Genomic DNA, 25,153 nt, shown 5'->3' on the forward strand with positions numbered 1-25,153 from the left:
CTCTGTTAAATGTTTCATTATCCTCCCTAATTGTGAAAATAATTCCAGCTTCTCCAGTCTCTTCACATAACAAAATCCCAGCCCAAGCATCTTTCTAGTGTATTGCATGATTCACTAGGTAAGAACATTGTGTGATGTGCTCCAAGGCACGTAAACAAGGTAAAAGTATAATCAGTGCTTGGTTAGCTGATCTTTGCAGACAAGCAGTTGAAAATTTAATACCCTGCTACAGAGGGGAGAAATTCTGCAATCCACAGATGTCAAGGATTGTATCTGGTGCAGTGGCAACACTGTCATCTCTGGTCAAACAAGGAGGTTTCAAGCACTAAACCACAGATTTATGTTAGGTTCGTATTTCAGTATAACAATGAGGTTTGAGATTCTGAGATGATTAACAATGTAAAACATTCCTCCAGGACCATTTTGAACAGCAAATGACCTTTCTCAGATGTCCCAAACAACATACCTATAATCCTTTATACCAGCCTATCACCTCCCATGGGCCCCCTCCTCCTTCCCTTTCTCCCATGGTCAACTGGCCTCTCCTATCAGATTCATTCTTCTCCAGCCCACCTGGCTTCATCTATCACCTTCTAGCTACCTTCCACCCCCCCCCCACCTTTTCATTCTGATGTCTTCCCCCTTCCTTTTCAGTCCTGAAGAAGTTTCTCATCCCAAAATGTCAACTGTTTATTAATTTCCATAGATGCTGCCTGACTTGCTGAGTTCCTCCAGCACTTTGTGTGTGTTGCTTTGGATTTCCAGCATCTGCAGATTTTCTCATGTTTATAATTATAATACATTACCTGCTCATTTATTTTTTTGCTGCCTATGCACAGACTGGTTGTTGCATCGTCCTATGTTAGAACTTTAAATACAACAAAGCTACAGAGCTTTATGTGACATTTTGTGGATGTGAAACACCTTTAAATACAAATTTCCTATTGTCAGGTCAGTGGATTTAACTCTGCTGCCCTGTCTTACCATGTTGATTACGAGACTACCAAGGTCACCATATGGACTACTTGGGTAATATTCCTGAGGCTATCAGGCACAGACACCACACATCACTGTCAGGAAACACAAAGGAGGCCAGGGACCGATGGTGGAAGCTGGGAGAATACGTGCAAAGTGGCAGAATCTGGATGATATTTAAGATGCAATTCGATTGTTTTGGTGATTTGGCCACTACCTTACTCCTACCTCAAGGCTAGGGGTATCTGTCCAACTTGTATCCTTTGCCAGACTGGCTAAATGACACGACAAGATGAAAGGGCTCTGTTTTCAAGACTTCCTTCCCTCCATTCTTAGAATGGCTCCGTTCTGAACTCTACGGATGTCTGTTCTTCATGATTCTTAATCCCTGCAGTTCAGAATTTTTGGTTCAGCAGGTTTACCTAAAACTAAAAACCCTCACTAATTTTTATAGATGCACTGTAGAAAGCATTCTTCTAGGGTGCATCATAACCTGGTATGGAAGTTGTCCTATCCAAGACCAAAAGAAGCTGCAGAAGATCGTGAACATGGCGCAGCACATCACACAAACCAATCTTCCATCCTTGGACTCACTTTACACCGCACGCTGTTGGAGCAGTGCTGCCAGGATAATCAAGGACACGGCCCACCCAGCCAACACACTTTTCGTCCCTCTTCCCTCTGGGAGAAGGCTCAGGAGCTTGAAGACTTGTACGGCCAGATTTGGGAACAGCTTCTTTCCAACTGTGATAAGACTGCTGAACGGATCCTGACCCGGATCTGGGCCGTACCCTCCAAATATCCGGACCTGCCTCTCGGTTTTTTTTGCACTACCTTACTTTCCATTTTTCTATTTATGATTTATAATTTAAATTTTTAATATTTACTAATTTTTACTATTTTTAATATTTAATATTTGTAATCCAGGGAGTGGGAAGCACAGAATCAAATATCGCTGTGATGATTGTACATTCTAGTATCAATTGTTTGGCAACGATAAAGAATAAAGTATTACACGTGCAATTTTTGCGTACACCTGTTAATCCCAACTTGCTGCACACTGACAACAACATCGCTCTTGTCGGCCTTTACTGAAGGACAGCCCTCACAGTCAAGTCAATATGAAGATAGCCCCACTCATCAGTTCATTTCCAGATTGCCCTCTCTTCCACCCGCCCCCATCCCTGGGCTCATTGGTTTTGAATGTTAGAAAAAAAACAATATAGAAACAATGGAAATCTGAAATGAAAAAAAAAGTGTTGGGAACACTATTTAGATTTCTGGATAGGGAACGAGAGATAACATTTTAGATCAATGACCTTACAACAGTACAGGGGTATAATAATGATTCATTCAACCCCTTTGCAGATATTAAAATTGCTCCTCATTAAGCAGGTAGACGAAAACTTGTGTGTTCATTACACGTACATCACTATCCTTAATGCAAAAAGGCTGCAAGAGGGGGGAGGTTGGAAGTGGTGGTACTTTCATTAGTCCTCTCCAACTGTGCAAGATATTTGGATCTATCGCCTGAATATCAAATTTTAAAAATACAGTGGATTCCAGTTAATTGAGACACACTGAGACCAGTACATACTGCCCAATTAAGTGGCTGCCCCAATTAGCCAAGTTTCATGGAAACAGTTAAAAAGGTATATAAAAGACAAACTACAGTTTAACAGAGTAACAAATTATGTAATTAAATAAAATATAGAACAAATCAGAACACTATCAATACTATAATACTATAAAACTATATTACTTCCTAATAGTAATCAACAGAGTTCATACAGTGTACGCTGCCACATTCTTTTGACTATAAATGAACAAAATTGGTGCAGACACCTAGTGCAGATAATGGAATGCCTTCATACAGTGCTTTTAATGGCTGCATCCTCTAAGTCTTCACTTTCATTGTAACATTCAAGCTGATTGTTAATATCTTCAAACTTTTCGTAGTCGCTAACTTGCTGAAGTAGTGAAATCGTTTCATTTTCACTCCCAGCTGTTTCTGGCATCTCCAAGCCTGAATGCTTGAAACCGCAGTGAGGAAAACAGTTCTGAATTGTCTTTCTGTTTTATTTCTCACCAACTATCAGTGACAAAAATCACTGCTTTTTGAACATAAAGACAAACACAGATGAGAAATAACATCTGACAGTCAACACTGGCACACCTCAAGGATGCGTGCTTAGCCCATCGCTCTTCTCTCTACAACCACGTGCGTGTGGCTCAACCACCATCTACAAATTTGCCGATGACACAACTATTGTTGGCAGAATTTCAGTGAGTAATGAAGAGGTGTACAGGAGTGAGACAGAATAGATCAGCTGGTTGTGGGGTGTTGTAGCAACAACCTCACCCTCAATGTCAGTAAAACTAAGGAATGGATTGTGACTTCAGGAAGGGGAAGTTGAGGAAACACACACCAGTCCTCATCAAGGGATCAGCAGTGGTAAGGGTGAGCAGTTTCAAGGTCCAAGGTATCAACACCTCTGAGGATCTATCCTAGCCCAACATATTGATGCACTTACAAAGAAGGCATGACAGTGGCTATATTTCATTAAGAGTTAGAGGAGACTTAGTATGTCATCAAAGACTCTCGCACATTTCTACAGATGTACCATGGAGATCATTCTGACTGGTTGCATCACCATCTGATATGAAGGGGGCATTGAACAGGATTGGAAAAAGCTGCAGGAAGCCGCAAACTCAGCCAGTTCCATCATGAGCACTAGCCTCCCCAGCATTAAGGACATCTTCAAAAGGCAATGCCTCAAAAAGGCAGCAACTATCGTTAAGGACTCCCATCAGCCAGGACGTGCTCTCTTCTCAAATGGATAATGAACACATGAACACTACCTCACTATTGCACCCCCCACACACTTTTTTTGCACTACTTATTTAATTTAATTTTGCATAGCATATTGTTCTTAATTATGCATTGTGATGTACTGCTGCTGCAAAGCATCGAATATCATGGCGTGTGTCAGTGATATTAAACCATGGGTAGAGAAGGCGATGAGGTCCTGCAAAGTGAGTTCAGGGAGTTAGGTACCAAGTTAAAGGAAAGGACGTCCACAGTGATCTCAGGATCGCTACCTGTGCCATGTGCTAGTGAGGCCAGAAATAAGGAAGATAATACAGTTTAACACATGGCAAAAAAGATGGTGCAGGAGGGAAAGTGGGACCTGTGAAGATGGGATGGAACTGGAGGGGGACCAATATCTTTGCAGGAAGGTTTGTTAGTGCTGTATGGGGAATTTAAACTAGAGTTGCAGAGGGATAGGAACCAGAGCATCAGAACAGATAGTGAAGTAGCTCTAGGGAAAAATATCATTAACCCTGTATACATTTCAGGAATCGAAAGGCTGAGCATAGAGGGACTGATGTTCTAGGTTGTGTATATTCTAATACAAAGAATATTGTAGGAAAGGCAGGTGAGCTTAGGGCATGGATTGCCATGTGAAATTATGACACTGTAGCTATTAGTGATGCTTGGTTGCAGGAGGAGCAGGACTGGCAGCTCAATGTTCCAAGATTCCATTGACTTAGACGTGATAGATAAAGGGAGAAGGCTGGCATTACTAATGAGGGAAAAAGTCATGGCAGTGCTCGTCAGGACAGACTGGAAAGCTTGGCTAGTGAGGCTATATATGGGTGGAACTGAGGACTAAGAAAGGGATGACCACATTAATGGGATTATATCATAGACCACCTAATAGTCAGCAGGATTTAGAGAAGCAAGTTTATAGAGAGATCACAAACTGTTGCAAAAAAACACAAGGTAATAGTAGGCAATTTTAACTTTCCACATATTGACTGTTATCCCATGGAGTAACAGAGATGGATGGGATAGAGTTTGTCAAAAGTGTTCAGGGAAGTTTTCTTAATCAAAACATAGAGGTCCCAGCTAGAGAAACTGTGATACTGGATCTCCTATTAGAGAATGAGACAGGGCAGGTGACAGAAGATGGTGCATTAAGTTTGTTTGTTTATTAACTGATTGATTGAGATGCAACGCAGAACAGGCCCTTCCGGCCCTTTGAGCCGCACTGCCCAGCAATCCCCTGATTTAATCCTAACCTAATCGTGGGACAATTTACAATAACCAATTAACCTACCAACCAGTATACATTTGGACTGTGGAAGGAAACTGGAGCTTCTGGAAGAAGCCCAAACTTACTGTGTACGGGAGTTGGGATGTTATGCTGAATTTGTTTAAGACATAGGTGAGGCCTAATTTGGAGTATTGTGTGCAGTTCAGGTCACCTACCTGCAGGAAAGGCGTCAATAAAATTGAAAGAAGAATTACAAGGATGGTGCCAGGAATTGAGGACCTGAGTTACAGGGAAAGGTTGAACAGGTTAGGACTTTCTTCCCTACAGCATAGGAGAATGAGGGGAGATTTGATGGAGGTATACAAAATTATCAGGGTTATAGAAAGGTAAATGAAAGAAGGCTTTTTCCACTGAGATTGGGTGACATTAGAACTAGAGGTCATGGGTTAAGGGTGAAAGGTGAAATGTTTAAGGGGATCTTCTTCACTCAGAAGGTGACGAGAGTGTAGAACGAGCTGCCAGCCAGAGTGGTAGATGTGGGTTTGATTTCAAAATTTAAGAGAAACCTGAATAGGTACATGGATGAAAAGGGTATGGAGGGCTATGGTCCAGGTGTGGGTCGATGGGACTAGGGCAGATTAATAGTTCGGTACAGACTATCTGGGCCAAAGGGCCAGTCACTGTGCTGTAGTACTCTGTGACTACCCATTCCGAAGCTGTAGACATTGTTTGCTGTAGTACTCTGTGACTACCATTTGTAGAGGTTGTTTACAAGGCAAACCTTTTTAACTGATGTTATCGATTAGGTAGTAAACAAACTTCTGGAACCATAAGCCTGTGTGACAAAAGCGCTTCTACAAAGGCTGTGGGTATGGACTTCCAGGAATTTGACCTAGTCTGAGATGCTTCCAGTGGTGTAACTGGAAATATGCCACTGGAGATGTAATAGTGTGCGATGCAAATAACAGCGTTATGCAGCCGATTCCACGGTGATTATAGGTTTGGGAACTCAACTCCAAAGCAAAAACCAAATAGTGACAAGGCATCAGTCCAAACAATGGCAGACATCCCACCTCTCCCGGAAGTGAGTCTCCTGCAAATTGATGGTGCTACCTCCCTGAAATGAGTTTTTGCAGGGTGGGATGTCTGCAATGGGCACAAAAATGCAAGGCAACTGCTGCTTTCCATGCTCAGCAACTTGTTTTCAAGAACCATCTGATCCAAAAAAAGACCAATTATAGATACAAACTCAACTTATAACAGAGTACAAGGAGTGTTTCACCACTTCCATGGGATGACCAGATCTCAGCATTAAATGCAATGCCAGTCTGCTCATCCTCAAAAACTGACATGGTTGTGATCCGGTAAAAGACTGCCCACAACTCCTAAAACAAAAACACCCACTGGCATGGTGGCAATGCAATTGGCACAACCCTTTACAACTCTTGCCAGTCTCTGTAAGGAGTTTGTACATTCTCCCCGTGACCACATGGGTTTCCTCTGGGTGCTCCCCTTCCTTCGCACAATCAAAAAAAAGTTGCACAAGTTAGGGTCAGTGAGTCGTGGGCATGCCATGTTGCTGCTGGAAACATGTTGACATTTGCAGGCTGCCCCCAGCACGTTCGGGACACCAACAGTGCATTTCACTGCATGCTTCGATGCACGTGTGACAAATTAAAGCTACCTTCTTTATCCTTAAAACTTACTCTGTGTAAAGTTGTGCTGGAACGTAACTGAGGTAGATCCAGTAGGCGCGGTGGTGGAGACGGTGGCTTCTGGTGCAAAGCTCAGCAGGTTGAGTGGCAGCTGGAAGGGAAGGGAAACAGGAACCAGACTGCCCAACATGCTGAATGCTGCCGCCGTGTTCAAGGATGCAGACGTCGCATTGAGATTTGTTACATTCAGGGGGGATGGCATGAGAGTCAGCGGTGACGTGTTTGCCAACAATGTTGATCCAGAAGTCACCTGGAAAGGGAGGTAAAAAGAAATGAATGCAAAAAGGAAATAAAGATATCATGGAATCCTCCTCTAAAGTATTTTCTGAACCAAACATTTCATTGCTAACCAAGTTCATTTACTGACTGGGTAAGATGACAACCTGCTACGAGGATAGCAGCTCCTGCCCATCAATTGTTAAGCACTGACCCCACTTGAATGTAGACACCAGCCACGCACAAACTAATCATACACTGCTGAACTCAACTTTCAGCCATTGGAGCAGTGAGCCAGTCGGTTGTTTGAAAGGAGAACAAAGTTTAAAGATAAACACACAAAATGCCAGAGGAACTCAGCAGGCCAGGCAGCATCACTGGAAAAGAGTAAACAGTCAACGTTTTGGGCTGAGAACCTTCATCAGGAATGGAGAGGAAAGGGAGAAGTCAGGGTAAGAATATGGGGGGAGATGAGGAAGAAGTTCAAGGTGGCAGGCGATAGGTGAAACAAAGAGCTGGGAAGTTGATTGGAGAAAGAGATAAAGGACTGGAGAAGGGAGAAAGAGATAAAGGACCGGAGAAGGGAGAATCTGATAGCAGAGGACAAAAGAAAGAGAAGGGGATGAAGACCAGAGTTAGGTGATGGGCAGGTGAGAAGGGGTGAGAGAGGGAAACAGGAATGGGGTATAATTACCAGAAGTTCGAGAAATCAATGTTCATGCCACCAGGTTGGACGCTACCCAGACGGAATATAAACTTAAAGATCATTTGGGTAGTTTTGGTGGGAGGCTCCACCAGGAATGGCCTCAAGCCCGGCTTCGAGAGGAGGAGGGGTGGATGGGGCTAGCAACCCCATCCAGTAAAAACCCAATGTGACAGAAATGCCAACAGAAGTTCCAAAGACCTCATTCCTGGGAGATCAAGGATACACCACGATGACTACATCTGGAGACAGTGTGAAAGACTGCCCCAGGTCAGGGGACTGAGGCAACCTTCTATCAGCAGCCTAAGGCCCAGTAGGGGTGAGGAGCTTAATTAGGTTGGTGGGAGGGTGAAGGTGGGGGAAGAGAGAGGAGACGAGGGGTGGGGGGAGGGAGCAACAGCACATTGCAACTGATTGAAGTTCCACCTGCTTGGGAAGAACCTGTCTTTGCAACAAAACATAGTCTAAAAGACAAGAAGGCAGGGAATCACGATGTTGAGGGTCATTACCTGGATACCAGCGGATGATCCTGAGGCAGAGGAAGTTCTGTGAAGGGAGGGCAGCATTTTTATAGCAACCTGAGCACCACTTCCGGTCCCCCCACTCACATTAGTCCTTGTGCCAGCTCCGGTCGGGCTGCCCCTGTTAGCGGCCGAATTGCTCACAGTCCCGGTCCTGCTGACAGAGGCGCTGGAGCTGACGGTGCAGCGGCTGGTGGTGCTGGGGCCCACTGATCCGGCAGCACTGCTCCTCCCTGCTGCTCCACTGCTCTTGACGGGCACCCCGCTCGTGCTCAAGCTGCTGCGGCTGACTGTGGCGGCCGCGCCGGTTTTGCCGGGTGTGGCGGGACCGGAAGGGCTGGCCAGTTTCTGAGGCACTGAGGTTTTTTTCACAAGGGACGCTGACTGCTGTTGACCGATGGCCGAGCTGGCGGATGACGGCCTGTTGGAGAGTTTGGCACTGCCTTGCCTGCTGGCGGAGCCCCCGCCCGGATTACCCGTCCCCGCTGACACACTCTGGCTCCCTGTGCTGGAAGTGGTGGCAGTCTTGAGAGGGCCAGCCATGGTAAACGGAGGCTTGAAGCCTTGCACCGAGGTGCTGACGGGTACCGTGGCTTTCGGCAAGTAACTGCCAGAGGTAGATGGGCTGACGCTCGTCCGAGAGGCCAAACTGTGGGGGACGTGTGTGCTGCTGGTGGCCGAGGGGGCAAACGATGTCTGGTAGGCAGCCGGCTTCTCTGACACCTGCGGCAAGTGACTCGAGAGCAGGTGCTGCGGACAGGTGTTCAGCTTCACCACAGGGTTCTGGTGAACCTTGCTGATGACGTGTGAGGGAGACGTGAGGCTGTTGTGATGCACGCTGGACTGGGGGGACTGCTTGTTGATTTGGGCCTGCGACTGGCTCTGCCTCTGTGCACCAGACTGCTGCTGTTTGGCCGTGCAGGCCACAGAAGGAGCCTTGGGTGCCTGCGGCGAAGGAGCTGTGTAGCCAGCTATCAAGCTGCTCATTCCTGGTCGACCTGCATCCTGGAATTTCTTGGTGCTTGAACTGTGACCAAACAAATGACTGAAGGTCGAAGGTACGGGGGAAAGTGTGGATGCTTTCGGAGAGGGTGTGGTCGCCTTTGCTGACGGTGTTGTCACCTTCGGAGAAGGCGTGGTCACTTTTGGAGAGGACGTGGCTTCTTTTGGTGATGTGGCAAGTTTTGGGGATGATGCGACAAGTTTTGGGGAGGATGCGACAAGTTTTGGGGAGGATGCAGCTTCTTTTGGAGAAACTGTCAGAGGTGTGGCCTTGGCCACAACCTTTTTATCCTCTTTCATCATAGGCTGTGGCCGTGGTGTGCCTGGGACAGAATTATTTACAATTCTGGTGGTCTTGGGTGTGCTGTTGAAGACAGACAACGCATCTGACACAGATTCTAAGGAAGGGGGTTTAATGGTTAGATCCTCATCCAGAGAATCATCCAAGTAAATAGTGTCTTGGTTTGGGGTACAACTGGAACTCGAGATATTGATAGATGTGATGTTGCCCATTGGCAGCCCCTTCAGCCCAGCATCGGCAGGCGCAGAAAGCTTCTGTTCTTTCTTTGGGCTTAAATCCTATTTAAATGGGAAAAAAAAAGCACAAAAATGTGACATGTTAGCAACTGTAAAAGTTGTCAGATAACCTCAACTCCCACCCAAATTTCACAATAACCTTTTGCGGGACAACTTTTCTTTTAACTAACACACACAAGATGCTGGAGGAACTCAGCAGGCCAGGCTGCATCTATGGAAAAGAGTAAACAGTTGTTTTGGGCTGAGACTCTTCGTCAGGATTGGAAAGGATGGGGAGAAGTCAGAGTAAGAAGGTGGGGAGAGGGGAGGAAGAAGCACAAGGTGGCAGGTGATAGGTAAAAGAGATAACGGGCTGGAGAAGGATGAATCTGACAGATAAGGGTAGAAGACCATGGAAGAAAGGGAAGTGGGAGGAGCTCCAGAGGGAGGTGATGGGTAGGTAAGGCGATAAGGTGAGAGAGGGAAGCAGGAATGGGGAATGTTGAAGGAGGGGTGCAGATACTTGAAGTTTGAGAAATCAATGTCCTTATCTATCCCAATTACAAACTTTGAGGTTTCCACCACTGACACCATCTACATGAGGTCCCGCCCCAAGACGATGCCATCTATCATCAAAGACCTCCACCATCTGCATCATGCCCTCTTCTCACTGCTTTGTGGGCAGGAGGTTTAAGTCCCATACCACCAGGTTCAAGAACAGCTACTTTCCTACAAACCACTGGGTTCTTGCCAACCTGCACCTCAGCAACGGATCACCTCTTGCATTACCTGATTGTGTTCTGGTTTTGCACTAATTTTTTTTTTACTTTGCACACTTTTGCCCCACTGCCTTGTAATAGTTCATGTTCTGTGTTGTCTGAGTGTACATGCCTGTGCCTCTGCAAGCAAGTCCTTTGTTGTAGTGAGACCTCACCGTATATTTCTGCATATGAAAAGAAGCTCAGCTTGAGGGGACTGCCTGAACTTGACAGCTGCAAGAAGGCAATACCTATCATTAAAGACCCTCACCAGCCAGGACACGCCCTCTTCTCATTACTACAGTCAGGGAGAAGGTAAAGGAGCCTGAGGACGCCCATTCAACGTCTTAGGCACAGCCGCTTCCCTCTGCCGTCAGATTTCTGAACAGTCCATGAACTCATTAAATCACTATTCTGCTCTCTTTTTGCACTTTCTATTTCTTTTTTATATAAATTTCTTACTGTAACTTACAGTAACTTTTTAATATTGCACTGTACTGCAGCCACAAAACAACAAATTTCACGACACCTGTCAGTGACAATAAACCTAATTCTGATAGGTGCCATGCGGTGGTGGTGAGGGCAAGTGGTGACACTGGGTTCCTGGGCTGCTGAGGGTTGGAGAGAGTGGAGACGGGGCATGACAGGAGGAGAAAAGTAGGGAATGAAGTCCGGCAAGAATTGGGAGCAGGGGACAAGGCCAAGTGGTGACACTGGGTTCCTGGGCTGCTGAGGGTTGGAGAGAGTGGAGACAGGGCATGACAGGAGGAGAAAAGTAGGGAATGAAGTCCGGCAAGAATTGGGAGCAGGGGACAAGGCCAATGGGGTAGGGTTGGGGAGGTGTGGAGAGCAACACAACCAAAGAGATAAAGGAGGGTTGGGAGGGAAGTTTACTGAGAGCAGAGCAGTTAGCACAATGACATTACAGCTCAGGACGACGGAGTTTGGAGTTCAATTCCAGCGCCGTCTGTAAAGAATATGTACACCCTCCCTGTGACCACGTGGGTTTCCTCCCAGAGTCCAATGGCAGTTAATAGGTCATTGTAAATTGTCCTGTGTTTAGGCTAGGGTTAAAGTATGTGGGTCACTAGGCAGCGTTGGATCAGAAGGACCTGTCCATGCTGTATTTCTAAATAAATAAAAATATATAATTTTGCAGAAGTGGTGGAAAGCCTGAGCATGGAGAAACAAGGTGTCCTGGAAAGTAACTACTGGGAGAGAGATTATTCCTACCTTAGTTTTAGACATCCATTTTGCAATCCAGCTGAAATTACTAAACCTAAACTTGTCATCGCACACTGCTGCTGTTAGCTAGTTAAATAAATTACCTGTAAGCTTGAGGAAGGAAGCAAAAGGAACAGGAAATAGAAGGATTTACCTTAACTTTTGGTTTCGGTGCCAGTATCACCTTCTTCTTGGCTCTAAGAAAGGAAAGACAGTGAGGAAAGGAACTTGACTGCAACAACCTATACAGTATTTTATAAATAATGTTGTAAATCCAAATGTATTACACAGTTGCCATCTGAAAGTGAAAGAAACATTAATGATCATTTATCTGGCTACATGAATACAATAAAACACAGATGCATGAAACAATTCCCCACCTTTCTACAAAGATTAATTTTATAGTTAGAGACATAAACAGCCACAATCAACTTTGACCCATTAAGAGAGACTGGCTCAGGAAGACTCCAGGTGACTGCAAAACCTGTTCAAAGATGGAGTCTGGGTCTTTGTGGGAGGAGTGAAAATAATGAACAATAAAAACAAATGGTTTCTACTCACGGTGTGGCTGTCAGATGATTATGCACTTTCTTGCTCTCCTTCAGCAGCATCCTGCAACAAAACACAGAGTCAATATCAAGGTCCACGACCAGGTCCAAATAGCAGTTTTGAGAATGATATAACATAGCTGAAGGAGCAGGTAGAGATGAGGAAGCAGGAGCCTGCAAAAAGACTTCGATAGATTAAGCGAATGGGCAAAGAAATAGCAGAGGGAATATTATGTAGGGGAGTACAGTTGCAAGAAAAAGTTTGTGACCCTTTGCAATTACCTGGTTTTCTGCATTAATTACTCATAAAATGTGTTCTGATCTTCATTTAAGTCACAATAAAAGACGAACACTATCTGCTTAAACCAATAACACACAGACAATTGTACTTGTCATGTCTTTATTGAACACATTGTTCACAGTCCTAGCTGGAAAAAGTACGTGAACCCTTATATTTAATAACAGGCAGAATCTCCTTTAGCAGCAATAACCTTAACCAAATGTTTCCTCTAGGTGCTGATCAGACTTGCACAACAGCGAGGGGGAATTTTAGACCACTCCTCCATATAAAACTGATTCAGTTCATCAACATTTCTGGCATACTATGCATGAACAACCCTCTACAAGTCATGCCACAGTATCTCAATTGGGTTAAGGTCTGGACTCTGACTTGGCCATTCCAAAACAAGAATGTTCTTCTTTTTAAACCATTCTGTTGTTGAATTACTCTTGTGAGTTTCAGATCATTGTCTTGTTGCATCATCCAACTTCTATTAAGCTTCAGGTGACAGACCGCTACCCTGACATTTTCCTGTAAAATGTCTTGTTACAATTTTGAATTCGTTGTTCCCTCAACGATTGCAAGCTGTCCAGGCCCTGAGACAGCAAAGCAGTCCCAAACCATGATGCTCTTTTAACCATGCTTCACAGTTGGGATGAGGTTTTGTTTGGTGTTGGTGTGCAGTGCCTTTTTTCCTTCACAGTAGTATGCATTTCTGCCAAAAAGTTCAACTTCTGTCTCATCTGTCTACAGAACATTGTCCCAGAAGCGTTATAGAACATCCAGGTGGTATTTTGCAAACTTGAGATGTGCAGCAATGTCTTTTTTTGTAGAGCAATGGATTCCTCAGTGGTGTCTTTCCATGAACACTATTCTTGTTCAGTGTTTTTCTTGTAGTGGACACATGAACAGAGACTTTAGCAAGCTCTAGAGATTTCTGACCGTTTTTTGCTTTTACTCTTGGGTTCTTCTTCACCTCCGTCAGCATTTCACATTGTGCTCTTGATGTGATCTTTGGAGGACACCCACTCCCAGGGAGAGTAGCAACAGTACTGAATTTCCTCCATTCGTAGACAATACTGTGGACTGATGAATACTCAGGTCTTTAGAAATGCTTTTGTAGCCTTTTCCAGCTTTATGCATCTCTACAATTCTTCTAAGATCCTCTGAAAGTTACTTTGATCGAGGTATGGTACACATAAACAGATCTTTCTTGAGAACAGCTGGGTCTGTCAGTAACCTGACTTTCTCTGTCTTTTCTCTGCATTCAGGCAGAAGTTATAAGCCCGAAAGGAAAGCTCAATGACAGATTCTATCCCACTGTTATAAGACTATTGAATGGTCCCCTAGTACAATAAGATGGACTCTTGACCTCACTGTTTACATCTTGTGTGCTTGCGTATTCCCGCTGCCTGCAGTGCATTCTCTGTAAATAGAACTCTTTATTCTGTATCCTGCTATAGTTTTACATTGTACTACCTCAATGCAATGTTGTAATGAAATGATCTTGACACGTGACAATAATAAACCAATTTACTAAGTTCCCTCACATTTTGCCAAACTCCAGCAGATATAATGAGCTACAAGTCTATCCAGTCCCTCATAAGACAATCTGCTCATTCCAGGTTATAGTAGAGGACTGTCTCTGCTCTGCTTCTAAGGCAAAGAAGTTGGATGGGGAATCCTGCTTTAGTAAACTGTCCAAATATCACGAAAAAGCACCTGGGGAGATGGGAGTGCAATATCAGATGTTTCTGCTTTCCTTCTCCTGCTTCTTACATCCACATGATCGGACAAAGGTTATCACTGAGGAAATGCACACATCGGTCCAACTAATAAAATTACCAAGGATAATGAGGGATCATCTTCCACAAAGTAATGGGATGAGCTGGAGCTGAGAATGTCAGAGCTGCAGTGTCCGTGAGCAAGTGCAAAAACTATAAAGGCAATATTAAACCCACGTATTATTGATTATCAAGTAGATCCTGTGCTCTCTCATGTGAATCCTTTTAAGGCTCTGGTCAATTGCTGTGGCATTACCTTCAGACTCCAAATAACCTCTAGAGCAAAGACCTCCCAATTCTGAAAATTCTGTGGCACTTGGCATCAGATCCCATTTCTGAAGAGCTGGGGAACATGAAACTGGGCAAGCAATACTATCCCAATTTCATATGGTACATCTGTTTTATAGAATTATACAAATTTCTAATTGAAGTATGGTTAATTGTTCTTGGTTACTGCTATCTTCAGTGCTTTCTCCTGAGAATAACATTTAAAACTGGACAAGTGTGAACCATTAGGCCATTTGCCCATTAAGTCTACTTCTTCATTTGATCATTGTTGATTTATTTTGCCTTTCAACCCCATTGTCCTGCCTTCTCCTCATAACTTTTGACACCCTTACTAATCAACAACCTATCAACACCCACTTTAAATATATCCAGTGACTTGGCCTCCACAGCCATCTGTAGTAACGAATTCTATAGATTCACTACTTTCTGACTAAAGAAATCCCTGGTCATCTCTTCTGAAGGGATATCCTTCAATTCTTGAGTTGTCCCTCTGGTCCTAGTCTCTCCTACTATTGCAAACATCCTCTCCACGTCCACTCTATTTAGGCCTTTCAATGTTTGATAGGTTTCAATGAGAATTCTGCCCCCCCCCCCCATATTTTTCTAAACTCCAGCAATTACAGGCCCAGAGCAATCAAATACTCCTCATACTTTAACCCTTTCATTCCCAGGACTATTCTTGTAAACCTCCTCTGTACCCTCTCCAATACCAGCACATCCTTTGTTAGCTATGGGGTCAAAAACTGTACATAATATCCCAGCTGCAATCTGACCAATATCAGCATTACATCCTTGCTTTCATATTCTAGTCCTCTTGAAATGAATGCAAAGATTGCATTTGCCTTCCTTACTACTGAGTTAACCTGCAATTTAACCTTTAGGGAATCCTGCATTAGGACTCCCCACTTCCTTTGCACCTCGATTTCTGAATTTGCTTTCTGTCTGTGCCTTTAATCCTTCTACCAAGTGCATGACCATACTCTTCTCTACACGGTGTTGCATCTGTCACTTCTTTGCCCATTGTTCTAATCTGTCCAAGTCCTCTTGCAAACTGCCTGCTTCCTCAACACTGCCTGCCTCTTCATCTATATTTGTATCATCTGCAAACTAGGCTAGATTTAGGAATGAATCACACATTCTTAGAAATGTATCACATAAATCAAGAGCTTCTTTAAAATCTTTCAATCCTTAAAGGGCTAGAAGCCATTGAAAGCTACTGAATGTACTTCCATCATCTCTTTCATAAAGTCAGGACATCGGCTATATATTCAATTATGTAGTTTCTAAAATGCAGACAATATTTTTGTATAGCTAGCATGGCAGCCAAACCAATCATTGAGTTCACGAATGGTCCTCTTTATATTTAAACTTTGTGGGTTCAGTCAATAGAACTAACGGCTTACAGAAGTGATAATCCAGTTTCCCAAACAAATAAACAATGGCTCCTGAAATTACTTAGCTTCTGTATAGTCATTTCACCTTTATAGTAAAGGCCACACCAGAAGGAGGGAGGGTACAGGAAACAGACTAATGAAAGACATGCTCAGTGACGCGGTAATTGTCAGAGGTCCATCACTGTTTAGATTACTTGACTTTGCTTAAAGAAGGTCAATAAAGTGACAAAAACCAGCACATCTTACCTTGACTGCATCCAACCTTTAGGCCAGATAGGTTTCACCTCAGTTTCCATAAAAGCTTTCAGATAATCCTCTGGTGACTGTGATTTGTTTTGCTCCAGTTCATAACATCCCAGCTTTATCTTCACCAGATTACACAGCAAATCCCTGATGAAGTAATGGTAAAGAGATTGTTGTTAATATCTGGGTAGTTTTGGTCAATCACCTTGCACTGTTGGTTCTCTCTTTTCCCTTAACTTCTCATAGCATGCTCCACCAGCTAGATGTTCATCTTCTCATGAGAAATCAAGTTTGGTCAAATAAACCCAAGCTATCCAATGTTTCCTCAGAACTACACCCTTCCACTGCTAGGTTCTTGATTAGCCAGGGCATCAATGGGTATGGGGAGAAGGCAGGGAGTGGGGATGACTGGAAGAATTGGATCAGCCCATAAATGAATGGCAAAGCAGACTCAAAGGGGTGAATAGCCTACTTCTGCTCCTATATCTTATGATCTTATGAACCAAAACTCAAGTGTAGATCTAACCAGTGTTTTTACATAGCTCCAACATGATAGCTCAGCTCTTACATTCAATGCCTCAGCCACAACGGCAAGTATACCAGATGCATTTGTCACCTCCCTAACATCCTGTGTTGCCACCTTCAGTGAGATATGAACCTGTACTCTAGGGTCCATCTGTACTTCAATACTCCTAAGATCCCTGCACCTCTCACTCGCCTGGTTTGAAATCCATTTGCCATTGCTCCACCCAACTTTCCAGCTGACCTTTGTCTTGCTGCATCCTTAGATAACCTTCTTCACTGTTGATGACCTTGCCAATTTTTCTGTCATCTTCATACTTACTAATCATACCAACAATATTCTCATCTAAGTCATTTATGTATACTATAAACAATGGAAGTCCCAACACTGATCTCTTCAGTACACCACTTGTTATACATTATCAGTCAAAAAAATCATCTTATCCACCACTACCCTCCGCTTCCTATCACCAAGCCAATTTTGGATTCTGTTTGCCAACACACCTCAGATGCCTAGTACCTCACCTTCTAGACCAGACTAGCAAAACAGGCCTTATCAAAAGCTTTACTGAAGTCCATGTAAACCACATCCTGTCTTCATCAAATTTCTTAATTATCTCCTTAAAAAACTCACTCAACTTAGGATGACATGATCTCCTGGCAGGAAGCCAAGCTGACTTCTCCCTTCAGTCCCTGCCCTTTCAGGCGAAAATAAATCCTGCTTCTCAGAATCTTCTTCAATAACTTTCCTACCAGCGAAGCAAGGAGCATTAGCATGTGGCTTTCAGGATCATCCCGACTACCCTGTTTGAACAAGGGGACAGCAACATTCCCCACTCTTCCAGTACTTCACCGATGAAGATACAAAGATCCTCCATCAGAGCCTCTTACTTCTCATAGACGTTTTAAAATTCGTTATTCAGGTGGGGGGCGTCACTGGCAAGGACTGCATTTATTGCCCATGAGAAAGTGGTATAGTTATCAACCTCCATGAACTGTTCAAGGTGTGATGCTTTGTGGTAAAGGCTCACCAACAATAGGAATTGCCAGATTTGGACTTAGTGACAATGGAGGCACAGTGAATGCATTTCCAGATCGGGATGGTGTGCAACTTTAAGGGGAACCTCTAGGTGGTAGTGTTTCCTTGTTCTACTTCCTTTGGTAGTAAGATCACATGGTTGAGAGGTGCGGTCAGATTAACCCCAGTGAGGAACTACAGTGCATTTTGCAGATGGTACACACTATACAAACAGCGCACCAATGGGGATCAAGAAAGTTAACTCTCTTTGATTTCAGGAGAAGGAAACCAAAGTAAGTACAATCACGAACAAAGTTCAGCAGTGCCTCCACTATCTTAGGAGTTGCCAAAGACTCAACGTGACATCTAAAATTTTGACAAACTTCTATAGATGTGTGGTGGATAGTATATTGACTGGCCGCACCACAACCTGGTATGGAAGTACCAACGCCCTTGAATGGAAAATCCTTTAAAAAAAAGTGTGGATACGGCCCGGTTCATCGTGGGTAAAGCCCTCCCCACAACAGAGCACATCTACGTAAAACACTGTTGCAGGAAGGCAGCATCAGGGACCTCCACCGCGCAGAACACGTTCTCTTCTCGCTGCTGCCATCAGGAAGGTGCTACAGGAGCATAAGGACTCACCCCACCAGGTTCAGGAATAGTTATTTCCACTTAACCATCAGGATCTTGGACCAAAGGGGATAATTTCACTCAACTTCACTAAATCATTGAAATGTTCCCACAACCTACAGACTCACTTTCATTGACTCTTCATCTCATGTGCTCGATATTTACTGTTTAATTAATTATCATTTCTTTATTTTTGTAGTTGCACAGTTTGTGTCTTTTGCACACTGATGAATGCCTAAGTTGGTGTGCTCTTTCATTGATTCTATTGTGGTTGTTATTCTATTATGGATTTATTGATGTATGCGCACAAGAAAATTAATCTCAGGTTTCTATATGGTGACATATATGATAATAAATTTACTTTGAACTATAGTGAAGATATTAAATGGTCAAGGCAGAGGAAGACAGTGCCAAATCAAGTAGATGTTTTGCCCTGTAAGGTAATGAGCTTCTTCAGTATTATTGCAGCTGTAGAGAAAACGTCATCAAACTCCAGACTTGTGCCTCATAAACAGTGGAAAGGTTTTTGGGTGTCAGAAGGCAAATGACTCACCATAGGATACCCAGCCCCAGACCTGCTCCTCAGCCACAATGTGGCTCAAATATTTGAGTTTCTGGTGAATGGCATCCCCTAGGGTATTGATGCTAGGAGGCTCGATAACACTATTCAGCATCAAGTACAACTGGTTAGCTTCTCTTTTGTCTGGACATTGTCACATGTCGCAATGTACTGTCTCATTTGCTGGGGAGATGCAAGTGGAATGGAACACTGTGCAGTGAACATCTCCATCTATGACTTTACAAGGACAGAAAAAAAAATGAGCACTCGGTTCATTTTCAAGGTAGCATGGAGTGACCAGCAGAATAATGCTAGGGTCATTTTGAAGGGATGATTCAGGAGTGAGATTCAGATACTCTGAGAATTCTGTATTTCCTAGGGGGCTGTGGATACTTAACGATCAGCCGGGTCCAAAGATGAAATGGATTGATTATCTACCATGTGGAAATGGGAATCAGTGAAAATTGTTGTAAAGGTTCATGCAAGTTCCACTGAAAGGAAGAACAGACTGGATGGGATGTTTTGGACTGTCAATCTAGATTTGTGTTGGCTTTGGAAGAGGACTTGAGCACAAAAAAAAATTGGTTCAGAAGCAAAGAAACTTAGTGTCAAAGTACAAAATCTACCAACAACATTCTTGACACTCAAATTGTACAGAAGTGCCAAAGCTAGACATTGTGGCCCCTCCGATGATAAGAACTGACTGTATGCTGGACAGAGTAAACCAAGTCTAAAGAAAGACCTCCATATGTCACCATAAAATGGAATTACATCACAACGAAAGGTTCGAGATAATTATGTTAATATATTCAGTAGTGACATATATCTTGAATCATACATCCTGTGGAGTATCATTACAAGTCTTCTTAAAGATACTTTTCTATACTTTGCATGAAAAGAGACTCCTACATGGCAAATTGCCTCCCAGGTACCAGGGTCAGAGGTGTCTCAGATCTGGTCCACAGCATTCTTAAGGAGGATGATGTGCAGCCAGAAGTCATGGTATGCACTGATACTAATGACATAGGGTAGGGTAAGGGGATGAGGTCCTGAAGAGCGAATATAGACAGCTAGGTAGTTAGCTAAAAAGCAGTAACTCAAGGATAGTAAACTCTGGATTTCAGCCTGTGCCGGTAAGGTAATAGGGAAATCCTGGGAATTATAGATCAGTGAGTCAGGATTCATAGACAAGATTTAAGAGCATTTGGAGAAGCATAGTCTGCATGGAGATAGTCAGCATGGCTTTGTGAAGGGCAGGTCATGCCTCACAAGCCTGACTGAATTCTTCGAGGAAGTGACAAAACAAATAGATGAAGGCAGAATAGTAGATGTGGTATATATGGATTTAATTAAGGCATTCAACAAAGTTCTCTGTGGTAGGCTCATTCATAAAGCCAGGATGCATGGGATCCAGGGAAATTTGGCTGAGTGGATTCAGAATTGGCTTGCCCACAGAAAGCAAAAGGTGGTACTAGATGTCGAGAGTATTCTGCCTGGAGGTCAGTGACCAGTGGTGTTCCACAGGAATCTGTTCTGGGATCCCTGCTCTTTGTGATTTTTATTAATGATGGATGGGGTGGGTTAGTAAGTTTGCAGATGACAGGAAGTTTGGCAGTGGTGTGGACAGTACAGAAGAATGTTGTAGTTTATAACAGGATATTGATAGGATGCACAGCCGGGCTAAGAAATGGCAGATGGAGTTCAGTCCAGAATAATGTGAGGTGATACACTTTGGAAGGTCAAACCTGAAGGCAGAGCATAGGGTTCTAGCAGCGTGGAAGACCTTGGGATCCACATCCATAGATCCCGAAAAGTTGCCGCGTAAGTTGATAGGGTAGTTAAGAAGGTGTCTGGTGTGTTGGCCTTCATTAATCAGGGGATTAAGTTCAAGAGCTACCAAGTAATGCTGTAGCTTTATAAAACTGGTTAAACCACACGGAGTATTGTGTTCAGTCCTGGTCACGTTATAGGATGTGGAAGCTTTAGAGGATGCAGAGGAGATTTACCAGATTTGTCTGATCCCTCTGAGGAAAGGTTGAGTGAGTCCTTTGGAATGAAGGAGGATGAGAGGTGACTTTAGATAGAGGTGTATAAGGTGATAAGGCGTATTGATAAGAGTGAGTAGCCAGTGCCTTTTCCCCAGGGCAGAAATAGCTAATATGAGAGGTCATGATTTTAAGGTGATTGGAGGGAAGTATTGGGGGGGGGGGGGAACCAGAGGTAGTGTGCTTTCTCACTGGACATCGTTTCTAGAATTGTATTTCCAGTTCATCCAGTAGGTGCTTGAGCTGCTAAGACAGAAAGGACTTCTAATAGATAGAACCTCAATAACAGGAAGCATTTTACGCTCCAGATATTTTCTTTCACTGGCTGTGGCTGCAGCTTTTCGACAAGAAACACACAGTGCCTGAGTTATGCAACGTGTCAGTTTTTCTCTAGTTCATTCAGATGAATTCATTGCATCAACTGGAACAAAAATAGGAACTGATGCAAATATACTGAACTTCTGTTAAGCTCTATGAGGAAAGAACGGTTGTGTGTGTGCGTGTGGGGGGGGGTGACTGGTTGCATTAGGAACATGTGTACTAGGCACGTAAACATTTAAGTATGAAGAGCAGCAAGGGTGAACATTTCCACAGAGACAATGATGAAGCAAGGGGGAGAGGATGGACATTTTGGGTTGGATCTGGAGTAATGGGAGGCTTAAGTTCAGGAAGAAAATGAAATTGTAGAGAGATGAAGTAGAATAGAAAATGACAAACAGAATAACATGAAAGACAGAAATATTGAAAAGGATTAAAAAATTGGCAGGCATTTTGGAAAATGTACAGCAGAAAATTAATGGTGAGATTTAAAACAAAAGAACTATCATGTATAGGAAATGGAGGGTTCACACTCAGAACACTATCTGGTACTGTAGGAACCTCAGGAGGGCACTCCACTCCTTCAGCTTGCTTCAATTCAATCAGATCGTGCCTGATCTGTGCTTCATATACACATTGTTGGACTTGATACCTTTAACCCAGAAAATATTTCTATTCTGTCTTAAAAATTCCAATGCCCCAACACCTTTTTGAGAAGGCTGCAGATCTTCCTGCAGAACTACCTAATCGGCTAAGCTACATTTCAACATGCCACTCCTAGCACTCTATTCACCAAGAGAAAAGGTTCCTCAGTATCTAGGCAATCAAGGCGTCAAAAGATTAAAGATGAAGATAAAAAAGAATATTTCACAGTTAAAATAAAAAGTACAGTAGAAAATGTCATAAATGCTACAAAAAACTGTTTATTGACAAAGATAGAATTATTACATAATCTATAGAAGAGGAAACAGATCTCAGGATAAAATAGAAAATTTGAAATTAAATACAAAGCTTTTATCAATAAGACTGCCCATTATCATTAGTCAAGAATTGATAAAAATCTAACTGATTCTTTGCTATTTTACATGGTTAAGTTTGAGTGCCTCTGGTCACAAGCTTGGTTCAGTTATTATTACCCTTGAAAGCCACTCAGTTGTACCAATCCACAGCAAATGATAACAGCCTCATCAGCATCTCTTCACAGCAACTAAGGATGGAGATTAAATGCCAGAGGCACGCACACATTCTTCAAAAGTATGTGAACTAGAATTGCATGTACAATAAGCCTAAAACATCAGAGCAAATAACTTAAGCTGTTGAAATCAAAATTGGTTTTGAGTGGAGTAAAAAACCTAATTTGAACCTGCCGGTTAAAACAAAACTGAACTTTCTGTATATGTCATTTGTGTATTGCTGAGTGTTCGAGTTAACAGTTTACTGGGTGAAATCCAGCGTGCTATATTAACTATTTTCAGTTAACTGGTGAAGTAGCAGGGCATTTAGCCCATATACAGTACTGTGCAAAAGTCTGAGGCACATATATATATAGCTAGGGAGCCTCAGACTTTTGTACAGTAATGTAGTAATTTAATGTATTGCTCTGAACTGCTGCCAAACAAAAAAAAAAATTCAGGACACACGAGTGACGATAAACTTGATTCTGATATGGGTCTCTAGAGTGGGAAGGGGGGCAGGGAGAGGGGAGTCATGGTTGGGAAGAAGGGAAGGGAGAGGGGAGGGAGCGGGAAGCACCAGAGAGACATTCTGTAATGATCAATAAACCAATTGAGCTTGCCTGGTGTCTCAGGGCTTCCACCAGATTTACAAACTCACTCTGTGCTCCACATTGACAAATCCAGCATTGTGCAAACGTTGTAGGCACCCTAGCTATATATATGTGCCTAAGACTTTTGCACAGTGCTGTACACAACCAAAGTCACAGCGAGTCCTTCTGGCAAGTGGATATGCAAGTTCAGACTTATTTATTCTAATCTTTTCTAAAATATAATAGTTTTCTTAATATTTAAATGTGAATGAAATCTTGTGAAGTAGTGTTGGTTACAGAATAGTTTAACTACATGTTGAGAGACTTTATTGTCATTGGTGGGAAGCTATAAAAAGAATAAATTTATATCCAATTTTAATTATGTGGAAAAAAGAATTTATAACAGTAGAAATTTAATTAAAATTAAACTAGGCATGACAACCCGCCTCAGAGTACTGAAATGTTACGTTTATCCAGTTATGTTATATGGCTCAGAATGTTGGACAATATCTAATAACATGACGAAACAAATTGTAGCAGCAGAGATGTGGTTTTTGAGAAGGATGCAAAGAATATCATGGATGAAACGAATATCTACCGAGGATGTCATGAACAGAGCAAACACAAAAAGAGAAATAATGTATGAAATCATGAAAAGGCAATGTAACTTTACTGGACATGTGATTAGGAAAGAGGAGTTAGAATGCACGGTAATTATGGGAAGGATTGAAGGGAAGAAAGCAAGAGGATGACAAAGGCAAATGATGATGGAGACAGCAGCCAGAGAATTGGAAATGAATACCAATGAATTGATCCACTTGACCCAAAACAGGAGTGTGTGGGCCACGGCAGTCAAAGCTCAAACTGGGCACGGCACTTGATGATGATGATGATGATGATGATGATGATGATGGTGATGATGATGATGATGATGAGAAATTTAAATGTGAAAAAGCACTATCAGGAGTAATTTATTGCTAAGAAATAGAAGACCACAGACGAAACACTGGTAAAAAGGATTAGAATGGATGGGTAAACAACAGGAATTCTGCAGATGCTGGAAATTCAAGCAACATACATCAAAGTTGCTGGTGAACGCAGCAGGCCAAGCAGCATCTATAGGAAGAGGCGCAGTCGACGTTTCAGGCCGAGACCCTTCGTCAGGACTAACTGAAGGAAGAGTGAGTAAGGGATTTGAAAGCTGGAGGGGGAGGGGGAGATGCAAAATGATAGGAGAAGACAGGAGGGGGAGGGATAGAGCCGAGAGCTGGACAGGTGATAGGCAAAAGGGGATACGAGAGGATCATGGGACAGGAGGCCTAGGGAGAAAGACGGGGGGGGGGTGACCCAGAGGATGGGCAAGAGGTATATTCAGAGGGACAGAGGGAGAAAAAGGAGAGTGAGAGAAAGAATGTGTGCATAAAAAGGAGTAACAGCTGGGGTACGAGGGGGAGGTGGGGCCTAGCGGAAGTTAGAGAAGTCAATGTTCATGCCATCAGGTTGGAGGCTACCCAGACGGAATATAAGGTGTTGTTCCTCCAACCTGAGTGTGGCTTCATCTTTACAGTAGAGGAGGCCGTGGATAGACATGTCAGAATGGGAATGGGATGTGGAATTAAAATGTGTGGCCACTGGGAGATCCTGCTTTCTCTGGCGGACAGAGCGTAGATGTTCAGCAAAGCGGTCTCCCAGTCTGCGTCGGGTCTCACCAATATATAAAAGGCCACATCGGGAGCACTGGACGCAGTATATCACCCCAGTCGACTCACAGGTGAAGTGATGCCTCACCTGGAAGGACTGTTTGGGGCCCTGAATGGTGGTAAGGGAGGAAGTGTAAGGGCATGTGTAGCACTTGTTCCGCTTACACGGATAAGTGCCAGGAGGGAGATCAGTGGGGAGGGATGGGGGGGACGAATGGACAAGGGAGTTGTGTAGGGAGCGATCCCTGCGGAATGCAGAGGGGGGGGGAGGGAAAGATGTGCTTAGTGGTGGGATCCCGTTGGAGGTGGCGGAAGTTACGGAGAATAATATGTTGGACCCGGAGGCTGGTGGGGTGGTAGGTGAG

The 25,153-nt window shown here is 43.4% G+C and overlaps 1 protein-coding gene across 1 annotated transcript in view; it reads right to left on the reverse strand.

Moving 5' to 3' along the window:
- The window catches only part of LOC134354009 (ubinuclein-2-like), an 80,688-nt gene that overhangs the window by 13,193 nt on the left and 42,342 nt on the right, over nucleotides 1-25,153 (reverse strand). Inside the window, exons 11-15 of the mRNA XM_063062658.1 lie at nucleotides 16,232-16,375; nucleotides 12,253-12,303; nucleotides 11,846-11,888; nucleotides 8,180-9,772; nucleotides 6,743-7,001 (exon numbers count right to left, since the gene is read on the reverse strand). Of these exons, the coding sequence (XP_062918728.1) occupies nucleotides 6,743-7,001; nucleotides 8,180-9,772; nucleotides 11,846-11,888; nucleotides 12,253-12,303; nucleotides 16,232-16,375 (2,090 nt within the window). The remainder of the gene's footprint in view (nucleotides 1-6,742; nucleotides 7,002-8,179; nucleotides 9,773-11,845; nucleotides 11,889-12,252; nucleotides 12,304-16,231; nucleotides 16,376-25,153) is intronic.

The sequence above is a fragment of the Mobula hypostoma genome, chromosome 11 (genome assembly GCF_963921235.1).
Source record: "Mobula hypostoma chromosome 11, sMobHyp1.1, whole genome shotgun sequence".
Taxonomy (NCBI): Eukaryota; Metazoa; Chordata; class Chondrichthyes; order Myliobatiformes; family Myliobatidae; genus Mobula; species Mobula hypostoma.